This window comes from Peromyscus maniculatus, chromosome 23, assembly GCF_049852395.1.
Source record: "Peromyscus maniculatus bairdii isolate BWxNUB_F1_BW_parent chromosome 23, HU_Pman_BW_mat_3.1, whole genome shotgun sequence".
Taxonomy (NCBI): Eukaryota; Metazoa; Chordata; class Mammalia; order Rodentia; family Cricetidae; genus Peromyscus; species Peromyscus maniculatus.
This window is the reverse complement of record NC_134874.1, coordinates 38,838,049-38,859,709: the sequence shown is the minus strand read 5'-3', so window position 1 is coordinate 38,859,709 and position 21,661 is coordinate 38,838,049. Positions and strand designations below refer to the sequence as shown.

The following is a 21,661-nucleotide window of genomic DNA, read 5'->3' as shown; positions in this document are numbered from 1 at the left end:
CAGCCTGGCAACTTAATGAGAAATTTTAAAAAGAGGGCTGGAGGTAACATTCAGTGGTAGAGCACTTGCCTGCCATCCCCGCAATGGGGGGTGGGGGGCGGCGTGGCTCAGAGGTAGACCCTGCGGTCAACCTGCAGCACTACAAACCTAAACCAAAACAAGAACCTCAAGTTAAGATTTCAAGTAAATACCATGTCTTTCATAACAGCGGGAGACTATTTCTCTATACAGTCCAGAGCTAAGGACAATGCAGATTGGTGATGTCTTCAGAGACTCCCCACCACCACCCCCACTTAGCCTTGGCATCCCCTGGCCACTGAAGCAGCACGCCAGCTGTCCTCCACCCTCTTTCTGAAAGCCGCATGTGTGTCTCCAGCCCCTATGATGTATCTGTGGGATATAACAGGATATGACACCTGTCTGTGTCCAGCAAACCAGCAGAGGGACGCAGGCCTAAGCAGGCCTCCACCTACAGAACCATACCGGCTTCTCTCCCTCTCCTCTCTCTCCAGCGGTACCGGTACCGCCACAGCAGCAATGCCAGCCACCAACCAAGGCTGGCCTGAGGACTTCGGCTTCCAGCTGGCCGGCTCTGGGCCCTGCTTCGTGATGGAGGTGGCTGAAGGAAGCAGCGCGCACGCTGGGGGGCTGCGGCCTGGGGACCAGATTCTGGAGGTGGAGGGGCTGGCTGTGGGTGGCCTGAGCAGAGAGCACCTCGTGCGCTTGGCACGACGCTGCCCTCGAGTGCCACCCAGCCTCGGTGTACTCCCTGGCCCCGAGGGTGGCCCCACAGCCTTGACAGCAGCCTGGCTAGCCCCACGATCTGGCCGCAGCCTCCCGCTGGGCCGCGAACTGCTGCGTTTGGCTGGCCGCCCCAGACCAGAGGCTGTGCACAGAGAGCGCAGGCGCAAGGCCCAGGAGTTCAGCTGCAAGGTAGGGCGCCCGAACAAGAAGGGGCTGGGCACAGTCCTGGGCTGCTAGCTGAGCGAAGTTCTTTTTGTTTGTCTGTCTATTTGTCTTGTTGTTTGTTTTAGGTTTTTGGAGACAAGGTTTCTCTGTGTAGCCCTGGCTATCCTGGAACTCTCTCTGTAGACCAGGCTGACCTTGAACACATCTGTCTGCCTCTGCTCCCCGAGTGCTGAGTGAGCAAAGTTCTTGAGGAAGATTTACAAAGCAAGTTCCTAGCCAGCCTGGGCTACATAGTGAGACCCTGCCTCCAAAATAAATGGCTCATAGCTGAATAATTCATTGATTGATGATAAACAGGTGATATATAAATTAAGAGATGTTTGATAGATGAAAGCTAGACAGGTAAGTAGGTAGATAACAGGCAGATAGATAGATAGAGAGAGAGAGAGAGAGAGAGAGAGAGAGAGAGAGAGAGAGAGATGATACGAGCCTCCGTAGATAGATATAAACAGGTAGGTAGATAGACCAGTGAGTGATAAATAGATGATTGATAGGTAGATCGGCAAACAGATGACAAGTAGGTAGGTAGGTGACAAGTAGGTAGATAGATAAATGATAGGTAAGCAGACAGGTAGATGATAGGTAGATGGGTAGATGATAAGTAGGTAAGTAGGTAGATAGATTGATAGATAGGTAGATAGATAGAAGATAGGTAGGTAGGTAGGTAGGTAGGTAGGTAGATAGATAGATAGATGATAGGTAGGCAAGTAGATAGATAGACAGACAGACAGATGTTCCTGCTCCTCATTTGTCCAGGCGCCAGCAGAACAGAGTGAATTTGTGAGTGGTCTCTGAAACATAAACATTCTATTTCACCTGGATGCAGAACCTGGAAACTCGGCTTCTACTTCTTGACAAGGATATTTGAACTCCCGAACCTGTGCTCCATAGAAGGGAAACTCCTCAATCTTGGCCCTGGGCAGGTGTGGGGGGTGACCACTAGGGTTTGGGGGGTCTCAGAAGCTAAACTAAAGAAGTTCACTGTCCACCCACACAAAGTTTTCTGCAGAGGTCCAGAGAGTTTTCTAGAATGGCTAATAACCATGTAAGATTCCCTCATCCCAACATGAAGCTTCAGAGATGAAAGGGGCCATAGGGAGAAATGCTGGGGAGACTCCTGTAGGTTGTCGTCTGATCCCGGATCCCAGCTTGCATGATATGGCATACACTTGCCTCCCCCTTAACATATAAAATAAAATTTTAAAATGTTAAAAAAAAAAAAGAGTTCAAGGTCATCTCCTCCTATTTAGAGTGTTTGAGGCTAGCCAGGGGTGTATAAAATGCAGAGAGAGAGGGAGAGAAGAGAGAGGGAGAGGGAGAGAGAGGGAGAGAGAGAGAGAGAGAGAGAGGGAGGGAGGGAGGGAGGGAGGGAGGAAGGAAGGAAGGAAGGAAGGAAGGAAGGAAGAAAAAGAAAATAAATCATGTTTGCTACTGTCCCAGATGAGTTGCTGGGATGAGGGGAGCTGAAAGCTTGTCTCATCTAATTCCTGCAGTGTTTGAAGGCAGCATCCTTAGAGCCCCCAGTAAGGCAGAGTGGACATATAGACTCGCCCAGGGAGCAGAACTGGTGAAAATAGACTCTGCTTGGCAATCAGGGAAGGTCTGACGCAATGTTTTTCTGGTTGGGGCTTACCAAGCACTCCCGAAAAGTAGGTAGATCCCAATAAAAGATGGCCTCTGTGGAACCCTCACTGGTTTATAATAACCAGCTCCCCCCACCCAGGTTCCCACCAGTACTCTGCCTGCCCCAGTTTTTGCTCCTTTAAATCGCTGGTATTTAATAGAAAATCCATTAGTGTCCCGTGATGGAGCCGCATGGTTAGATGTAGGTTGGAAACATCTTGGTAATAACTGACACCGAAACCGCTCTGTGGCCTGGGCCCCAGGAGGGGGAGCTATTTTTTCCTTTCTTACATAAAGCATCCTTGCAGCTAGCCACACACTCTTGAAACGAGGCTATTGCTGCTGGCTTTGATTCCAAACCTGCAGTCCATGCAGTGTCACAGGTGGTGCAGGGGATGGTGGCGGGGGTGGTGGCTGGTGTTACAGACTGTCCTAACCCCTTTGAAGACAACAGAAGAGAGCAGGGGACCTTAGGAAATGCTGTGTGGCTGCCACCGCCCTTTAGATCCACCACAGTTATGCATGGAGAACCTGCTGTGTGCCAGGTCCTGTGCTTGAGGCTGGACTGAAATCAGGTGAGGAGCCGTAACAGCTGATGGGCATATTGACAGGGACATGCCAAGATTCCAAGTGTTAGGATTCAAACACGCACACAGTGGCCTCTGCTTAGAGTCCCTCGATGTCACCTGCTAATGCTAACTCATTCTCTACTCTCACTGCTCTAGAAAGTCTGCCATGGTGCATTAGTGGAACCACCTAGAAAGCAATTGGGGAACCTTAAAGATAGCTCAGTATAAAAAGGCACTTGCCACACCAGCCTGGCGACCAGAATTCCATCCCCAGAATCCATGTAAAGGTGGAAGGAGGGGACCAACTTCACAAGGTTGTCCTCTGAACTCCACACTTGGGCACACACATACACAATAATAATACATTTTTAAAGGATTTATTTTACGTATATGTGTGAATGGCTGAGTGTACGTGTACCATGTTTGTGCAGTACCCATGGAGGCCAGAAGAAGGCATTGGATCCCTGGAACTGGAGTTACAGGAGGTTATGAGCTGTCCAAGGTGGGTTCTGGAAACCCAACCCAGGTCCTCTGGAAGGGCCACAAGCACTCTTAACCACAGAGCTGTCTCTTTAGCCCCATATGTTTTTGGTTTTGTTTTTTAAGAAAGCAGTCAGGGGACTGGAGGGATGGCTCAGTGGTTAAGAGCACTGGCTGTTCTTCCAGAGGTCCTGAGTTCAATTCCCAGCAACCACATGGTGGCTCACAACCATCTGTAATGAGATCTGGTGCCCTCTTCTGGCCTGCAGAAACACATGCAGGCAGAACACTGTATACATAATAAAATAAATATTAAAAGAAAGAAAGAAAGAAAGAAAGAAAGAAAGAAAGAAAGAAAGAAAGAAAGAAAGAAAGAAAGAAAGAAAGAAAGAAAGAAAGAAAGAAAGAAAGAAGCAATCAGACATTAATTCAGTTCCAAGGTTCAGTAGCAGGACCAGCAAATGGCTCATCAGGAAAAGCCACACTTGCCTGACCCCCAAATTCAGTTCCTGGAATCCACAGTAGAGGAGAGAACCGACTCCAGCAATTGTCCTCTGACCTCCACACACGTGCTGTGGTGCACACTCACACACACACACACACACACACACACACACACACAAACACACAAACACACACACACACACACACACACAATGTAATAAGAATGTATTGACAAACAGAAAGATTAAACTTCCCGCACAGGTCGTCATACACCTGCTTTGTCAGGACATTGAATGAATTCATGGATATCAGGTCAATGAAGGAAAGAGTGGACTTTAGCCAGGTGTGGTGATACATGCCTGATCCAAGGCACTTGAAAGGTGGAGGCAGGAGACCAAGTTTGAGACCAGACTGGACTGCTTAGCAAGAACCTGTCCAAAAAAGAAAGACAGAAAGGAAGAAATGGAGAGAGGGGGGAGGGAGGGAGGGAGAGGAAAGAGTGGTAAAGGAAAAGGAAAAGAAAACCAGTTCAGTCTGGTGGCACAGGCCTGTTAGTTATCTTAGCTACTCAGAAGGCTGAGGCAGGGGGATGACAAGTTCAAGCTGCATTCAAGCTCAGCCTGGACAGCTGAGTGGGGCCATCTCAAAATAAAAAGGGAAAAAAGACTGACAGTGGAGAGAGAGCCACTGAGGAAGACGCCCGATAATGTCCTCTGGTTTCCACATGTACACACATGAACATGTACACATGTAAACACCACACACACAAAGAGGCGCTGGGGAATGCAGCTTCGTGACACTTGCCTCGCATGGAAGAAACCCTGGATTCCATCCTCAGTGCTGCAAAACAGAAACAAAAACTAATGAGAGAGAGGGAGCTTTGGGTATATTAACAAGCTGCTTTCTGGGGACATTGTGTGCATTTGCACACCCAGTTTCAATGGCCCCCACACCCCTCTGAATAGATGTTCCCATATTAACATTAGCTAGTTACGGGCATGAAGAGAAAGAACACCCAGAAAAAAGTTCAGAGAGAGAGAGTTAAAATTCATAGCAGGGCACACCTTCTACAGTGCTTTTATGGAACCAGAATATTCTCTGTAGGGACCCTTAGCAAACAGTGCTGTGGAACGGAACACCAGCATAGTATTATAATAATAGTAACTAGCAATTAGCGAGTGCCTGGCACGTGTTTAAGCACTTATATTAAGTCCTTTGATCCTTGGAGTCCCTGGAATGGCTGCTCCTGGGCTGATGAAATGGCTCAGCGGGCAAAGAGACTCGCCCACAGCCCAATGACCTGAGTTCAATCCCTAGGACCCACATGATGGGAGAGAACTGACTCCTGCCAAGCTGTTCTCTGACTTCCGCAGATGCAGATGCGCAAAGAAATGTTTAAAAACAACAACAACAAGCAAACAGTTGCGGCTCCTGGGTTCAAAGCCTGAGCTGATAACTTTGAACTGTCCTCCCACAAGTCACTTCTCTGCAAGTCCTCCCTCTGTCAGCCTCTGTGACCTGAGCTTGTTAGCTACAAAATGAAGATGTTAATAGTCTCCCTCTCTCAAGGACAGCTGAGCGGTTAGAGGTGAGGCCCGGTGGCCAGTGCTTCCTGGGCCAGCTATCCTGTGGAGGTAAACTGAGGACTCCCCATGGATCTACCTGGGATCCTCTCCTTGCAGGTAGATGACATCTTGGGGGACCAGCCAACAGCCAAAGAGCAGGTGTTCGCTGCCCTGAAGCAGTTTGCTGCTGAGCAACAAGTGGACGAGCTGGTATGGGCTCTTACTCTGGTGCTGCCCATCGAGGCCCAGGGGCCAGTCCTGGACAACCTCAGGTACCTCTGCTGATGGAAAGACGGGAAGACCAAGTGGGTTGCATTCAAGGAGGGTGGTCTTTCCAGTCCAAGTGGGACATGAGGCCTGCCCTCTCGAGCTGGTGAAAAAGGTGAACTATCACGGTGGTTGTGTTGGTGATGGTGAAAGGGACGGCTAGTGCTGGCCTGTGAAGGATCACCTCCTGAGGTAAATGAGCCATAGCTTTCTGACTCCACCCAAACCAAGATGGCAGGAATCTCCCGTAAAATACCAAGACACGCTCAGCTCCGTATGTGACTGAGCAGTGGAGCAATATGAAGTTGTGGGTCCTGACACCCACCCAATCCTACAGGCAATGCCCACTATCTGTCTCTTAATGCCTCCCCCGCCCCTTGTTTTTTAATCTTTTGAGATAGGGTCTCCTTATGACACCCAGGTTGGCCTTGAACCCAAGGTTCTCCTGCCACAGCCTCCCAAGGGATGTAATTACAGGTGTGAACCACCACTTCAGGCTGTGTGTGTGTGTGTGTGTGTGTGTGTGTGTGTGTGTGTGTGTACAGGGTCTTACTGTGTAGCCCTGGACGGCCTGGACCTTGCTATATAACCCAGGCTGGTCTCAAATTCACGAAGATCTACCTGCCTCTGCCTCCTGAGTTCTGGAATTAAAGTTGTCGGAGACACCATACCCAGCCATCTCCATCTTATATTTTGAGACAAGTCTCTCACTGAACCTGGTGCTCCCCATTTCAGCTAGACTGGCTGGTCAGGCAGGGAGCCCCAGGTTTCCACCTGCCAGCCCCTCCCCCACCTTAATACTGGAGTTACAGAGAGCCTCTGCATGTGGCTTTCTTTGTCAGTGCTGAGGATGGAGCTTAGGTCTTCATGCTTTGCTGGGCAGGCACCCTATCCACTGAGCCATCTCCCCAGGCCCTACACTAGAGCTCTTTATTATCAGTTTGACGATGGTGATGAGGAGGACGGTGGTGGTGGTGACAGATGTGTGCCAAGAATGGCATTAGATCCTTGAAGGACACTCCGTTCATATTCAAGTTGAGGTTCTGAGAGGATCACAGAGCAAAGTCAGTGGCTGTCACAGGCTCTTGAATGCAGTTAGCTGTTTCACCTTAAGTTTATTGGAGAAAATTCCTGGCGGGTCCTGGCTTGAGGTGACCCAGGAATATCCCGGATCCCTGGCCTCCTTCACTGAGTGCCGTATCTATCTATATACGGCTTCCATCGGACAGCCTCTGAGGTTTTTCAGACTCTGGCTGTGAGTCCTGCTGGGCTTTCTCTCCAGGCTCTTGCCTCTGGGGCCGGCGATTACCCCGACCCCTCCCCCTTCCCGGGCTCAGTCTGCCCCCTCCCCTCGCTGCCATTCACCCCGCGGTCTGCCCCTCCCTCTGGGCCTGGCCAATGTCAGGGACTGGGCTGGCCAGCCCCCAGCCCCCACCAGCCAGGGCTCAGCATCTTGACTCTGCAGCGAAACGCATTGGAGGCCACCGAAAGAGGCCACCATGAGCTGCCTGGGGTGAGTAAGGGGACTGACTCTTGTTGGGGAGATGAAAAAAAAAAAAAAGCTCTGGATAGAAAAAAAAAAAAGTTATTTCTAGGGCGGAATTTGTCGCGGAGCTGGTGCAGGGGGCTGAGGACTTCCTGGGGAGGTGACAGATAGGCAGAGCTCGATTCTGCCCAGTTCCATGAGGGCTGGGCTTGTAGGGGACGCGACGGTCCCCCAGGGAACTTGGCGCGTTTATCTCCAGGCCAGACTCAGCTGGAGGCTCGCTCAGATTTCCTGGTTTCATCTGGATGCTGCGGGGCTTCTGTCTCCGCCACCTCTCTTGGGACAGCGGCAGCGGTAGCTGCCTCTCTGCTGGCTGCTTTTCGTCCCCAAGCGACCGACAGGCCCCTGTCAACTGAAGATCAGGGAGGGAGGAGGTGGTCTAGATTTAGAGCCTGGAAAAAGCGGGAACCCCTGGACACTCCGGGATGCCCCGGTGGCCCGCTGCTTCCCTGGGGTGCTGCTGGGAGGATGAATGGAAAGTCTGTGTTGCCAGCGGGTGTCAAGTGCGACAGGAAAATTGGGGAGGTTGTTGGAGGAGGGGGCGGCGCCCAGCTGGGCTCCGAAAGGAGGGTAATATGGCAGCGGCGGAGGGGGGGACTTCAGACAACGCCTTCCCCCCAACCACCACCCTTCCAACCGTTCTGCACTTCCTAACACCTCCCTTCCTGGAGCTGGCCAGCTGCCAACGTGTGCTGGGCTCTTGGGGTGTTGGGGATTTGAGTGGAGTCCTTTGGAGTCTTCCTTGTCTCAGAAGGGACAAGGAAGCATAACAGCCTCCCTAGCTAATTCTGAGATCCAAGCTCAGGGGCATCCCATTGCTAATTCAGACTCCGGCAATCAGGGCAGGGACTCAGCAGGTGTCAGCACTACACCTCAGAAAGTTGGGTCACAGAGGGGTCTGGAAGTGAGTTCTGGGGACAGGAAGGTCAGTCGCCAAGAAGAGTTCAACATCAAGCATCTAGTGCCAGAAGACAAGAGCATGGGCACCCTGGCTTGCCATTAAATGAAGACAATGGGGAATCACTCGCCTGGTCCAAGGAGCCAAGACAAGGCTTAAATAAGAGGGTGAATAGACAAAAGGTGGTAGGTGGTAATGGTGATGATGATCATGATAGATGGTGTGTGTGTGTGTGTGTGTGTGTGTGTGTGTGTGTGTGTGTGTATACGTGTGCGTATGTAAAGCTTTCTTTAGAGCTACATCTAAAATCTCAGCTACTTGGGAGGTTAAAGCTGGAGGATCACAAGTTCAAAGCCAGCCTGGGTAATTTATCAAATCCACGGCTATAAATAAATAATAAATAAATAATCTTCCCAAGGAGGTTAGAATCCACTTGGAACACAGAAGTATGGCCTATGATGGGGGTAGAATTGGGGGTGACTGCAATGGCCCAAGCAGAAGGGAGAAGAGCTGTGGAGGAGACCAGGATCCTGAGTCCTCTCCCACAGTAGCCACTAAGTACATGTGGTTGTTTAATATGGATGAACTTCTCATAAATGCGGATGACCACACAGCAGTAATCCCAGCACTTGGGAGGCTGAGGCAAAAAGACTGCACATGTGTGGGCAGCCTGGGTTGTATAGCAAGACCCTGGAGTCAGTTCCCAACACTGCAAACAACCAGGCATGGTGGCTGGTCTGCGGTGGCGCACACCTTTAACCCCAACACTCAGCACTCAGGAGGCAGAGCCAGGCAGATCTTCATGAGTTCCAGGCCAGCCTGGGCTGCAGAGTGAGTTTCTGGACAACCAAGTCTACACAGAGAAACAGAATGAAACAAAACAAAACAGGGAAAGCAGTGTAAGCCTATAATCTCAGCCTTAGGGAGGTGGAGGTAGAAGGCTCAGAAGTTCAAGGTCATCCTCGGCTACATAACGTGGAAACTGTCATATATGTGTATATATATGTTTATCTGGCTCTCATTAATTACACTTTAAGTATTTAATATAAATATAGAGTGAGTGGCTATCCTTCAGGACAGTGAAGACCTTGAATGTGTCCAGGTTTGCAGCCACAATTTGCAAAGGCATCCTGTTCCCTTATGCATTTCTTGCTGCCACTCGGAGCCTAATTTGGGTCTGTCCCCCAAGGAATCCCAGTCTGATTAAGTGATAAAATGGCTTTCTAATTAGGACAGGACAGGCTGTTTGGAAAGTGTGATGTGTCCGGGAGGAAACAGAAAGAGCAGGGGTTTTTTTGTTTTTTTTTTTTGGGGGGGGGGTTGTGGGGGGAAGGGCAAGGTAGGTAGCAGCTGGCGTGGCTAAGGTGGTGTGATTTGGAATTTCCACCTGGAGGCCTGGGGTCTCTTCATGGATGGTACAACCTTGAGCAAGTAAATTGATATCCATAGACTGTCTGATAAATAGGGTTTATCCTATGTGTTCCCAACAGGATTCTAGGTAGGTGAATTGTGCTGACTATAAGCAAAAAAGAGGTAAGCTGGAAGCCTGGATGTGGAGGAGGGACCACCTGTGTCCCTTTTACCTCTTTTATTTGGTGGTAAGTGTCAATGACACCATGATGCCTTGGAGCCAAACATGGGGGTGCATACTTTTAGTAAACCTAGTACTCAGGCGCCTGAGGTAGGTAGGATTGCAAGTTTGAGTCTACACATGGGGTTCAGGACCAACCTGAGCTACATCAAGAGACCTCATCACAAAGAAAGAAAAACAAAAACAGGAGATAGTCCTGTGGTAGCGTTCTTTCCTAGTATGCCCAAGACCTGGGTGTGATCTCCTGGAACACACACACACACACACACACACACATTTATATGCTATAATCACGCTGGAGAGACAGGAGCTTAATGGGTAAAGTGTTTGCTGTGAAAAGCGAAGGACCTGAGTCTGGCTCTCTAGCACTCACGGGAAAGCCAGGGGCAATGGCACAGCCTGTCATCCCAGTGCTGGGGAGGTGGAGCCAGGATCCCTGGGGCCCACTGGCCATCCTGCCTAATCAGTTCACTCCATGTTCAGTGAGGGAGCCTGTCTGGATGAAAATAAGGTAGAGAGCAATTGAGGAAGACAGCCCACGTTGACCTCTGACCTCTTCATGCACACTAAGGCAAGGATATCACACACATACACACACACAGAGAGAGAGAGAGAGAGACAGACAGACAGACAGACAGACAGAGACAGAGAGACAGAGAAATATTGAAAAATAAAGAAATCCAGGGGTGATGCCACCTGTCTTTAATCCCAGCACTTGGCAAACAGAGGCAGGCAGGTCTCTGTGAGTTCGAGGCCAGCCTGGTCTACATAATGAGTTCCAGGTCAGCCAGAGCTACATAGTGAGACCCTTTATCAAATGAAATAAAACAAACAAGTTATGGTAGCACGCTCCTTTAATCTCAGTACTTGGGAGGCAGAAGTGGGTGGATCTCTATATGAGTTTGAGACCGGCCAGACACCCTGTCTCAAAAGAATAAAAAATAAAAATATTTATATATAAGGGCTGGGAAAGTGGCTCAGTGGTGCATGTGCTTTTGGCATGAGCATGAGAAACCAGAGTTCAGATCCCCAGAACCCACGTTGATCATCCATCTGTAATTTCAGCCTCAGAAAACAGAGATGAGGGTCCCCAGAGCAAGCAGGCTAGCAAGACTAGCCTTATCGATCAGCTCTGGGTTTGATTGAGAGACCTTCCCTTAATGAACGAGGTGGAAGACTGATGGAGGCCCTCCACATGCATAAGCACATAAGAGCATGCACACTTACATGCACCCACATTCATGCAAGCATGCATAAGATGCACATGCATACCACAAACAAAAAAATTTTTTAAATATGTATAATACAGTTATTGGGGGAATTATATGGGCTGATGTTGGCCAAAGTGCCCAGCGTAGTGTGTGATCAATTAGTGTTGACTTCCCATATGGAGGGTCTCTTTTCCCCAGAGCAGATGACTCAATTAGACTTTGGGCCCCCCCCCCCCCCCATTTCTCTGTGATTGGGAGCTGCCCTGTGCACTAAAGTTGTTTGGAAGCCTTGGCCTCTACCCACAACAGCACACCCTTCTCCCAGCTGTCATTTTGTGACAGCCAAAAAGGAAAAAAAAATGTCTTGAGATAGTGCCAGATGTCCTCAGGGGGTAGAGGTGGGCGCAAAATTGCCTCTGGTTGAGAATGATTGTTCTAGAATGATCTTTGCCAATGCTCTTTCCCTGAGGCAGGCATGGTAGACCAGGCCCCTGGTGTCTACCCTGTGTTGTCTTGAGTCACCTAGTCAAATGCCCCCGACCACTGCCTCCTTCTCTGGGGATGTCTCTGTGACTGTAGTGGCCTGGCCCTGAAACAGCATGTCCAGACTGTAGGATGAGCATTCACCCTAACCATGCTTTGTCTTCTCTGTCGTAAGTCCAGTGGACAATTTTTATCGCCTTTGGGAGTGACTGGTTCTGGGACAATGAGGCTGGCAAGTAACATCTTGAATGCCTCTGTCAGGATGGGACAGTCAGGGTCCTGCTGTCGGGAGCTGTGCTCAGGATAAGAGTCTTCAGGCAAGTGGGGAGGGCAAGGGAGATGTGGCATGAGAAGGCAGAGCTGCTGCTGCTGCTGCTGCTGAGAAATCTCTCTGAGAGGTTACATCTGTGTGGTGGGGCCAAGAACGGATGGAGGAGGACCTAGGTGTCGGGAAGCAGCATGCCGTTAGTATTTTTGTTTTGTTTTTCAGGGCTGGGGACTGAACATAGGAGTTCATTCTTGCTAGAGAAGTCCTCTACCATGGAGCCATGCACTAGCCCCTTACTGATCTAGCTCCACCCTGAGTCACACCTCAAGCCCCTCACTGAGGAATTGCGGGGCGTGTGCTCTACCCCTGGGCTACATCCTCAGCCCACTTCTCTATTTTAAGATTTTTTTTTTTTTTTTTTTTGGTGTTTTTGAGACAGGGTTTCTCTGTGTAGCTTTGTGCCTTTCCTGGATCTCGCTCTGTAGACCAGGCTGGCCTCGAACTCACAAAGATCCACCTGCCTCTGCCTCCCGAGTGCTGGGATTAAAGGCGTGCACCACCACTGCCCCGCCTCTATTTTAAGATTTAACCACTCAGCCAAACGTGATAGAACAGGCCTGTAATCCAATCTACTCAAGAAGCTGAGGCTGGAGGATCAAAACTTTCCAAGGTCTGGGTTGGGAATGAGGCTCAGTTGGCAGTATGCTTACCTGGCATACATACACAAAGCCCTCACTTTGATTCCCTGAATGTAATAAAACCTGGAGGTATGGGCTTGTAACCCTAGCACCCAGGAGATGAAGGCAGGGGGGGTCAGAAGTTCAAGGTTATCCATGATTTCATAGCAAGTTTGAGGTTGTCCTGGGCTACATAAGACCTTACTTGAAGAAAGACAGACAAGAAGAAAGAAAAACAGAGAGGGAGAAAGGAAGAGGGAGGGAGGGAGAAAGGGAAAGGGAGAGGGAAGGGGAGGGGAGAGGAAGAGAAAGGGAGACAGAAGGAGAATTCGAGGCCACTGGATTAAAGTGAGTTCAAGACCAGCCTGGGGGAACTTAGTGAGACCCTGTCTCCAAACAAGAAAAAAGGTGCTGTGGATGTAGCTCAGAGGTACTTGAGCAGTATGTGTGAAACCTTTGTTCAAGCCCAATACTGGGGGGAAGGGGATGTAGCCTCTTGTCCCATCCTACACCTTTTCCTGGGTTGTCTCCCAGCATCACCCCTCTCTGGGCGTACCAAGACCTCAAAACCTCTGAGGTTCTTCCACCACCCCTCAAATCCATAAGCCCTAGCATGGCCACCCACTGCTCTGGGGTGTGATCTCTGGCCTCGGCATTCAAGGCCTTCGCCATAGCTTCCCCTGGATATGTAGGGAGGGCATTTTCCACAACTCCCTGTGTAAATACTTTCCCAGGTACTATAAAAGAATGTTCTTCTAAAAGGTGTTGGTCATGGCAGAGTGTTGCAGCCACTGTAAGGGAAACTCGCTGGGCGAGTGATGTCCCAGGCAAGTCTCCTGGAGAGGGACAGAGTAGAGAGCCAAAGGAAAGAGCTTAATAGCCTGGAATCACCCGGATCTCCACTCCTTCGGGTGTACTAGCTAGTTGAAGGGTCCTGGGGCGGGGAGAGGAGAGGCGGGGCGGGGCGGAGCCACCAAGAAGGGGCGGGCATCGGGCCACCATGCAGGACTGGCCGGGAGGGGGCCACGCTAGCTCGCCCGGCAAAGGCGCGTGGAGTCGCGGGCGCCCTCTCTGTCATCGCGGGCTCCTCCACCCGCTACCCGGTGCGCACCTGCCGCGCCGCCCTCGCGGATCCAGATGGGGAAGGACCAGGGCTTCTCTCGGCACTTTAGGTAGCTTCCCCTTCGCGTTCTGCGCCTCTGGGAACCGGGCGCCGGCGTTCGCCAGCTTCGGGGGGAGGGGAACTGGGACATCGAGGGGTTTTCTTGTCCTGGGTGGGCAACCTATCGAGACTGGGCGGAGCCCAGAAACTGGGGGACAATGGGAATAAATTGGTGGGTATGTGGGCGGTGAGGTTTAGATGTTGGGTCCCCGGGACCCACGCGCAACCCGAGGACTTGAGATGAAGTGAAAGGCTAGGATTAAAAGCCAACCTCCCTGCATTGGCTCACGGGATAGGACAGAGAGGATCAAGAACGGGGTTGTCGCGTGCTCTGGGATGAGAACCTAGCGCATCGCCTCAAGTTCAGAGTTTGGACCGCAGGACCACTGTCAGGAACTGCAGGTTGCAGCCTCCGAGGCCCCTACCCCTGTCTCCACCTGTTCGCTGGCTGGAGATCAAGTGCTAGGTGAAGAAAGCTGGGATGGGTTAGAATACATGCAGGCAAGAGAGGATCCAAGGGGAGGTTCTGGCAGCAGAATCGACCCAGTGAAAGGTTAAATACTGTGACTCCCGGGAAGAACCTTGGGAACTCAGGGAAGCCTGTTGGCATAGTAAGGGTGTAAGAGCCTCGGAGACCCATTGCTGGGCTGTCACAGTCCAAAAGGCAATAATCTGTCCCTGTAATGAATTCGGCCCCACTGCATCCGGCTGTCCCAGCTTTAATTAACCTACAGCAGTGCCAGCACTGGGGTGGCTGGGCCAGACAGTGATGGAGGGAAACGCAGGGAAGGTTTGTGCCAGCCAGGAAGGGTGTCTGGCTCGGCAGGCAGCCTTGGCCTCTGGCCCATGCTCCAGGATGCCAAGAACTAGCCACCAGACCTTCCCCTTTCCCAGTTTGTGATTCAGCCTGGTGCCCACCTGGCAATCAGGACTGTAACTACTTGGTGTTAGATGTCCAACAGAGCTAGGCATCTGACCCTTACCCAGGCGAGGATCTGGGTCTGATGCCTTACAGAGCTTGGGGCTGAAGTTGAGGGTAGGAGGTGGACAGTCTCCGTATCCTTTGACTGGACTTGAGACAGGAGGACAAGGAGAAGGCTGCAACTGTAGGCAGACAGAAGTGTGGGGCTCAGAAGACCTGCTGGTCACCTGGAGTATCCAATCAGAAGCAGAACTCCCTCAGGGGTGGGGCTAGTATGAGCCCCCCTGAAGGATCTACTTGCCTTCTATCCCACCAGGGAGTTCATTCTGCCCAGTGGGCCTCATTAACCTTATCCCCTGAGGCTGGGAGAGCTACAGAGCAAGTTCAGGGTGTATTCCAGCTGCATGCCAAGACATTGTTCCCCTCCTCTTTCCTCTCCTGACTCCCCACCGTGCCCTTGTGGTTGGCTCCTGGTACAAGGAAGAGAGAAAGGAGCTTTGGGGCACAGCCAGGAAGCTCTTGCTAGCGTTGTGAGCCCTGATTCCAGCTGTGTCAGAGGCCAGCTGTGTCATGCTGGAAAGTTACAGATTTCTGTATGACTTGGAATCTTCTGCAGTGGACCCATAAGTCCACCAAGGTGTTAGCTGAAGCTCTTATAAGGGAGATGGGGTTGGCTCACTCACAGACACGCACACAGCCTTCCTTCTCAAGTGCCAAGGCCTTTCCCATCACTGTGGCCCACAGTTCAGGTTTTGGAGAGCTCCTGGAATTACAGGCACCAAGGACTTATCCCAGGGTATCCGTGCTTCACAGAGGCTGTCTTCTCCCACCGCCCGCAGGATGACGACACCTTGAAGAGCATCACAGGACCTTCACAGTTGAGCCCCAGAATCTGGCAGGGACAAATGGGCAGAGGTTTACTAAATACATGCAGGGGACTGGGAACACCCCCACACAATTAAAAATAATAAAAATCATTCTTTAAAAAAAATTGAAGTGGGGGGGGGGGCGGGAAGAGCAGCCCAGGCAGAGCCAAAAGCTTGGAGGTGGTAATTACCTTCACACTTGCTGGCAGAGAAGCCAGCAGGAGAACAGCAAGTGCGAGAATTCTCGGAGGAAGTCAGACATCCTGCCGATGGCTAATGTGGTTTTCTCTAGCAATCGCCTGGAAATAAGCAGGGGAGGGAAGGAGAGTATTAGCCGGGGCTTGACCTGCTAGCGTGCGGGAGGGGATGGAGAGAGAGAGAACGGAATCCTCCATAGACTGCTTTGGGAGCAGGAAGGTCCCACAAAGGTTTGGGTCATGGGGACAGACGGTGCGGCTTTCCCAAGGTGACGTGACGCCTCACTCCTGGTGTCGTCTAGGATAGTTAGATCTCTCAGCCCCCCATGTGAGTCCCGGGGAATCGAACTCAGGTCTTCAGGCTTGACAGCAAACGCTTCTACCTGCTAAGCCATCATGTGACCAGATCTACACCAGCTGGGAATGCAAGGGGAGAGAGTGAAAAATTCCCTGGTAACCCCGGGAAGGGACAGGAGAGCCACCAGGAGGCGCCTTTGGAATGTACTCAGGGCCCACGTCTGATTCTGCGGCCCTCGCTTTGCAGGATCTTTATCCCCAAGAAGCATCGGGCGCGCTTCGACGAGGTGGTGTCGCAGGGTCTGCTGGGCAAGCTGTGCCGAGCTCGGAGGGCGCAGGGCGCGCAGCGTTTGCGCCGGAGCCGCAGCGAGGAACGTCCCGAGCGCCTCCTCGTGTCCACGCGCGCCAGCGCCGCGCCGCGCCGTCCTGATGAGCCGCCCCCGCGCAAGGCGGCCTCGCTGCTGGGCGGCCGCACCGGCCCTGGGGGCCCTCGCAGGTATGCGCGCCGGTGACCGTAGGGGACATCTCCCGATCGTGCGCGAGCTTGGGTCGGAGACTTGTACAGTGGGTATCGGGGAGGACAAGGACATGAGACATCCGCCCCCTGAGCCCTGATCTCTGTCCTCAGGATGAGACAGAAAAGGTCACCCACCTCCAATCCCATCCCATCCTTTCCCCCAGGACTGTTCGAGTCTACAAGGGCAACAAGAGTTTCGGCTTCACTCTGCGCGGTCATGGACCAGTCTGGATTGAATCTGTCCTGCCTGGTGAGGGATGGGCAGGTTACCCTGCGTGCCTAAGATCAGGAATGAGATGAAAAAAACCTTGTTGTAGCTCTCTCTGGTAATGCTATCCGTGCCTGCTAGTCACATTGCACCCAAAGTTAAGAAGCAGAGAGTAAGGGCTGGGGAGATGGTCCAATGGTTAGAGCAGTTGTTGAGTAGCTCTGAGGACCAGAGTCTGGATCCCCAGAACACATAGAAACTGCTGGGTGCGATGGTAACCTGTGGGTAATTCCAGTCTTGGGAGGAGGAGATGAGACGCCCAGAGCAAGCTGGCTAGCAAGCAAGCTGTGTGGATGAACTCCAGGTTTGATTGAGAGACCCTGCCTCAGTGAACAAGGTGGAAAATCAGTGGAGAATGACATCAATCTCTCGCCTCTACATACACACCCACACATGCATGCACATGCATCCACACATGTACATGCACCTACACACATGAAAACACACGTACACACATGCATGCCACATGCACATACATGAAAATGAAAGGAAAAAAAAAGCAGTAAAAGTCAGTACTCTGCTTTAGGCAGTCTAGCCTCCCTGTCCAGGGAACATCTCTGCCCATGGTTAAAAGGGGTCTCCTCGCATGAGTTACCGTGATGAAGATATCCCCCCACATTCTCAGAGGCTAACTTTAATTTAGATATTCCTCACAGGTGTGCCTGGAGGCCTGCCCCCCCCAAGTGATTCTAGACTCTGTCCAGTTGACAATATTCGCCATCACAGTGACTTTGAGCAATGTCCATGGGCTCTTGGGTCTAGGGGCTGGGGTCCTTCTGACTGCCTAGTTCCTAGTCCCGAACTGATGGAGGCATGTGGACAGTGGCCCAGATGAGACTCTCTAGAGGAGGTGTTCGGGGTGTGGGCTGTGGATTGGTTGGTCTGCATGTGAAATGCAGGCTTACAGGTGAGTCCTTTTCTATGCCTCAGTTGTATCTAGATCTCATTTCTCTTCTTTTTTGAATTACACTTATGTATTTGGAGGAGGAGGGATGGGAGCACACATGTGTCATCCGGTGTGTGGGGAGGCTTAGAGGACAACTTGTAGGAGTCAGTTATGTCTACCATGTGGGTCTCAGGGGTCAAACTCAGGTAGTCCGTCGAGCTTTCTAACTCCCTCAACCATCTCGACAGCCCCGAGTCCCACTTCTCACCTGTAAAATTGAAGAATGGTTATCTGGCTCACACTCTGGGGTTGAGAGCGGAGAGTCCCATACGATTCCACGATGAGGCGGTCAGCTGACTGTATACCTTCTCTCTCCTCCAGGCAGCCCGGCTGAAAATGCCTCCCTCAAGTCAGGTGACCGGATCCTCTTTCTCAATGGACTGGACATGAGGTCAGGAGCTCCCGAGGTGTCTTGTGATCTTGGTGATGAACCATCCCCCAAGACTTTTGCCACTTGGGACACTAACCGTGGCCCTGATCCCCATATGTCCTATGGCCTATATCTCCTGTGCCTATCCATCTTCCATGGAAGACTAATTTTTTCCTGTATGGGGAATCGAACACAAACCCCTTGGTTAGGCAAACACTATCCCAGAGCTACATCTTCAGCCCTTTAAGTTTTTTTTTTTTTTTAAAAACAGTGCCTCATTCTGTATCCCAGGCTAACTTGGAACTCATTATGTAGCTCAGACTTGCTTGAATTCATGAGAACCCACCTGCCTCCAATGAGTGCTGGATTTCAGGGATGAGCTACCATGCCAGCCCTTTTAAATTTTTTTGTTTTGAGACAAGGTCTTGCCCAGTTGTCCAGGCATCTTGGACTTGCTATATAGTCCAGACTGGCTTCAAATTCTGCAAAATCTTAAAATCCTCCTGCCTCTGCTCCCCAAGTGCTGAGATTACAGTTGTGTGCCACACATGCCCACCCAGGAGTGAGGATTCCACTTGAATCCATCCTTCCACATTGCCAGAACCTCTAGTCCATCCTTCCAACCAAAAATGTTTCAACTCCATGTTGGGGACATAGATTGGAAAAGACCGATTGTTTCTTGCTCTGGAGAGGAGTCCAATACCTGGGGCTTCTACTGCACAAGATCTTTTTTTTTTTTTTTTTTTTTTTTTTTTTGGTTTTTCGAGACAGGGTTTCTCTGTGGAGCTTTGCGCTTTTCCTGGATCTCTCTCTGTAGACCAGGCTGGCCTCGAACTCACAAAGATCCGCCTGCCTCTGCCTCCCAAGTGCTGGGATTAAAGGCTTGCGCCACCACCGCCTTAACTTTTATGAAAGTTAGGGTCCTGGCTAGTCCTGATGAACGGTGGATTTGCTGGGTGACCCCTACATGATGGACAGAGCTCACTCGTCAGGCCCTCCTGGGCCATCTCCTTTGCAGGAACTGCTCCCACGACAAGGTGGTGTCCATGTTGCAAGGCAGTGGCGCAATGCCCACGTTGGTGGTAGAGGAAGGACCTGTCCCTTTCGCCAGCGGTGAGACTATTTAGATTTCCTGGACTGTTTTGTTGGTCGCTTCCCAGGAATGCCGCCAGGAGGTGCTATAGAGCCTAATGCTCAGCGTTCAACGCTGTTCCATGCTCTTTTTCCAAAGGCCCTTTCCAATGTATTGCACGCCCCAGCTCAGAATGCTGCTGACCCCAGCTGCCTGGGAAACTGCACCTAACCTGGCGACTCCGGGTCACCCTTACCTCCCCATGCCTGTGATCCCCTGCAGATTCAGATTCTTTGGATTCCCCGACCCGGTCGTCGGCTCTCACCTCCCTGCAGTGGGTGGCGGACATCCTGCCTTCCAGTATCCGAGTCCAGGGGAGGACCTTCAGTCAGCAGCTGGACCACCTCCTCACTCCTCCCGAGCGCTATGGAGTCTGCCGGGCTCTTGAGAGCTTCTTCCAGCACAGGTGCCCTGGGCAGAGAGGTGGTAGGGACCTAACCTGTTTGGGCCCTACCCAAGTCCCACCTAAACCTGGCAATCCTGGTCCTCTCCCTGTGCCTCCTCCCCCTTCCTGGGTAGAGAAGGCTCTAAGAAGACCATAGCTAGTATCAAGGGAGTTGAGGTGCCCTCGAACAAACCCCAACTTTTACATTTATTCCTTTATTTACTTTTGAGACCTGGTCTTGCTATGTAGCAACTGGCTGGGCTGGAACTCACAGAGATCAGCCTGTCTCCACATCCTGACTGAATTATATAGCATGTGAGTTATATTGCACAATATATTCAGTCATTTATTTAAATTTAATTTTTTAATTTGAGTAAATTTTTAATTTAAAAAAGTATGTGTATAGATATTTTTGCTTGCATGTAAGTGCACCACATGTGTGCAGTACCCATGCAGGCCAGAAGAGGGTGTCAGATCTCCTGGAACTGGAGTTACAGGTGTTTGTCAGCTGCCAACTAGGTCCTGGAAACTGAACCTAGTTTAGTTAGTAGCACAAATGCTTTTTTTTTTTTTTCTTTTGGGTTTTGGAGACAGGGTTTCTAGACAGCCCTCGCTCTATAGACCAGACTGGTCTCGAACTCAGAGAGATCTACCCACCTCTGCCTCCCGAATGCTAGGATTAAAGGTGAATGCTACCACGGCCCCGAAGCACAAATGCTCCTAATCACTGAGTCATCTATCTCTCTGGCCACAATTCACTCATTGAATTGTACAATTCAGTGGTTTGGGGTGGGGGGGGTTGGTATACTTGCAAATATATGTAACCATTACCATTGTGAATTCTGGAACTTTATTACATGTAAAATGATTACCAACAACTTTCTGTGACATGCTCCTTCATCTTCCTCCCCTAATCTTTCTTTAAAAAACATTTATCATTTATTTATTTATTGAATATGGGAGCCATGCATGCCACAGTGGCCATAGGAGTCAGAGTGCTTGACAGCAAACACCTTTACCTGCTGAGGCATCTCCTCAGCTCAGTAGATGTTATTTCTACCTCCAACTTTGCAAAAGAAAAAAAAAGTTAAGTTGCTTGAGAAAGGTCAGTTAGTTGGTACATGGCAAAGCTGGGATTTGGCTATTACTTTTGGGGGGAGGGGTGCTGGGAAGGTGCTGGGAATCAAACCCGGAACCTTGGGTATTATACTGGGTACGTGCTCTTGCCAATGAGCGAACATCCCCAGCCCAGTCTGGCATTTGAATCGGAGCAGACGGTCTCCGGAGACTGCCTCCCTGCCCTCTCTATCTTTCAAAGTGGGGGTCAAGGCAGTGAGCTGAATTCCAGGGCCTGGAGCCACCACCCGGTCCACACCCCCGAGTAATGAGCTCCCTGCTTCTGTACCTTCACCTGCAGGAACATCGACACCCTCATTGTCGACGTGTACCCCGTTCTGGACACCCCTGCCAAGCAGGTGCTCTGGCAGTTCCTCTACCAGCTGTTGACCTATGAAGAGCAGGAGCTGTGTCAGGAGAAGATCGCATGCTTCCTGGGCTACACGGCCATGACAGGTGAGCAGCCCCTGGGGGCAGCTGCCAGCTGCCCTGCCAGCCAGGTGAACAAGGAGACACCTGCCCTCACCTCCCAGAGGTCTGGCGGCCACTCTGGGCCCCTCCCCCCACCTGTGTATGCCCGTGTGCCCGGCAGACACACGCTCAACCCTGGGGCCTGGCTGGGAGGACTGTGCCTGCCCAGTTCATCCTTCGTGCGGCAAACACAGCATGGCTGGAAACTGCTCGGTTCTTCATCTTTCCCCTTTCCTCCTCCTCTTCCTCCCTTTCTCCTCTTTCCCCTCTCAAACTGGGACTCATGCAGTCAGGCTGACCTCAAACTCTCGTGTAGCCCAGGCTGGCCTTGAACTCCTGATCCTCCTGCCTCCACCTCCCAGGTGATGGGATTTTGGGTATGTGCTACCTCAGCCAGGTTTTCTTTTTACATCAATGGGGA

The 21,661-nt window shown here is 51.2% G+C and overlaps 1 protein-coding gene across 3 annotated transcripts in view; it reads left to right on the top strand.

Annotated features, from left to right (window-relative positions):
• Window positions 1-529: 529 nt before the first annotated feature.
• Grid2ip (Grid2 interacting protein) overlaps window positions 530-21,661 on the top strand; it is a 35,974-nt gene continuing 14,842 nt past the window's right edge. Inside the window, exons 1-8 of one of the 3 annotated variants that reach the window (XM_042268169.2) lie at window positions 530-933; window positions 5,768-5,922; window positions 16,283-16,531; window positions 16,717-16,802; window positions 18,088-18,157; window positions 19,155-19,249; window positions 19,491-19,674; window positions 21,071-21,225. In XM_042268169.2, coding sequence (XP_042124103.1) covers window positions 538-933; window positions 5,768-5,922; window positions 16,283-16,531; window positions 16,717-16,802; window positions 18,088-18,157; window positions 19,155-19,249; window positions 19,491-19,674; window positions 21,071-21,225 — 1,390 coding nt within the window. In that variant the 5' untranslated portion in view covers window positions 530-537. Of the gene's footprint in view, window positions 934-5,767; window positions 5,923-7,319; window positions 7,431-13,536; window positions 13,764-16,282; window positions 16,532-16,716; window positions 16,803-18,087; window positions 18,158-19,154; window positions 19,250-19,490; window positions 19,675-21,070; window positions 21,226-21,661 lie in introns of those variants that run through there. The other 2 variants (XM_042268168.2, XM_042268167.2) reach the window with 2 other exon arrangements.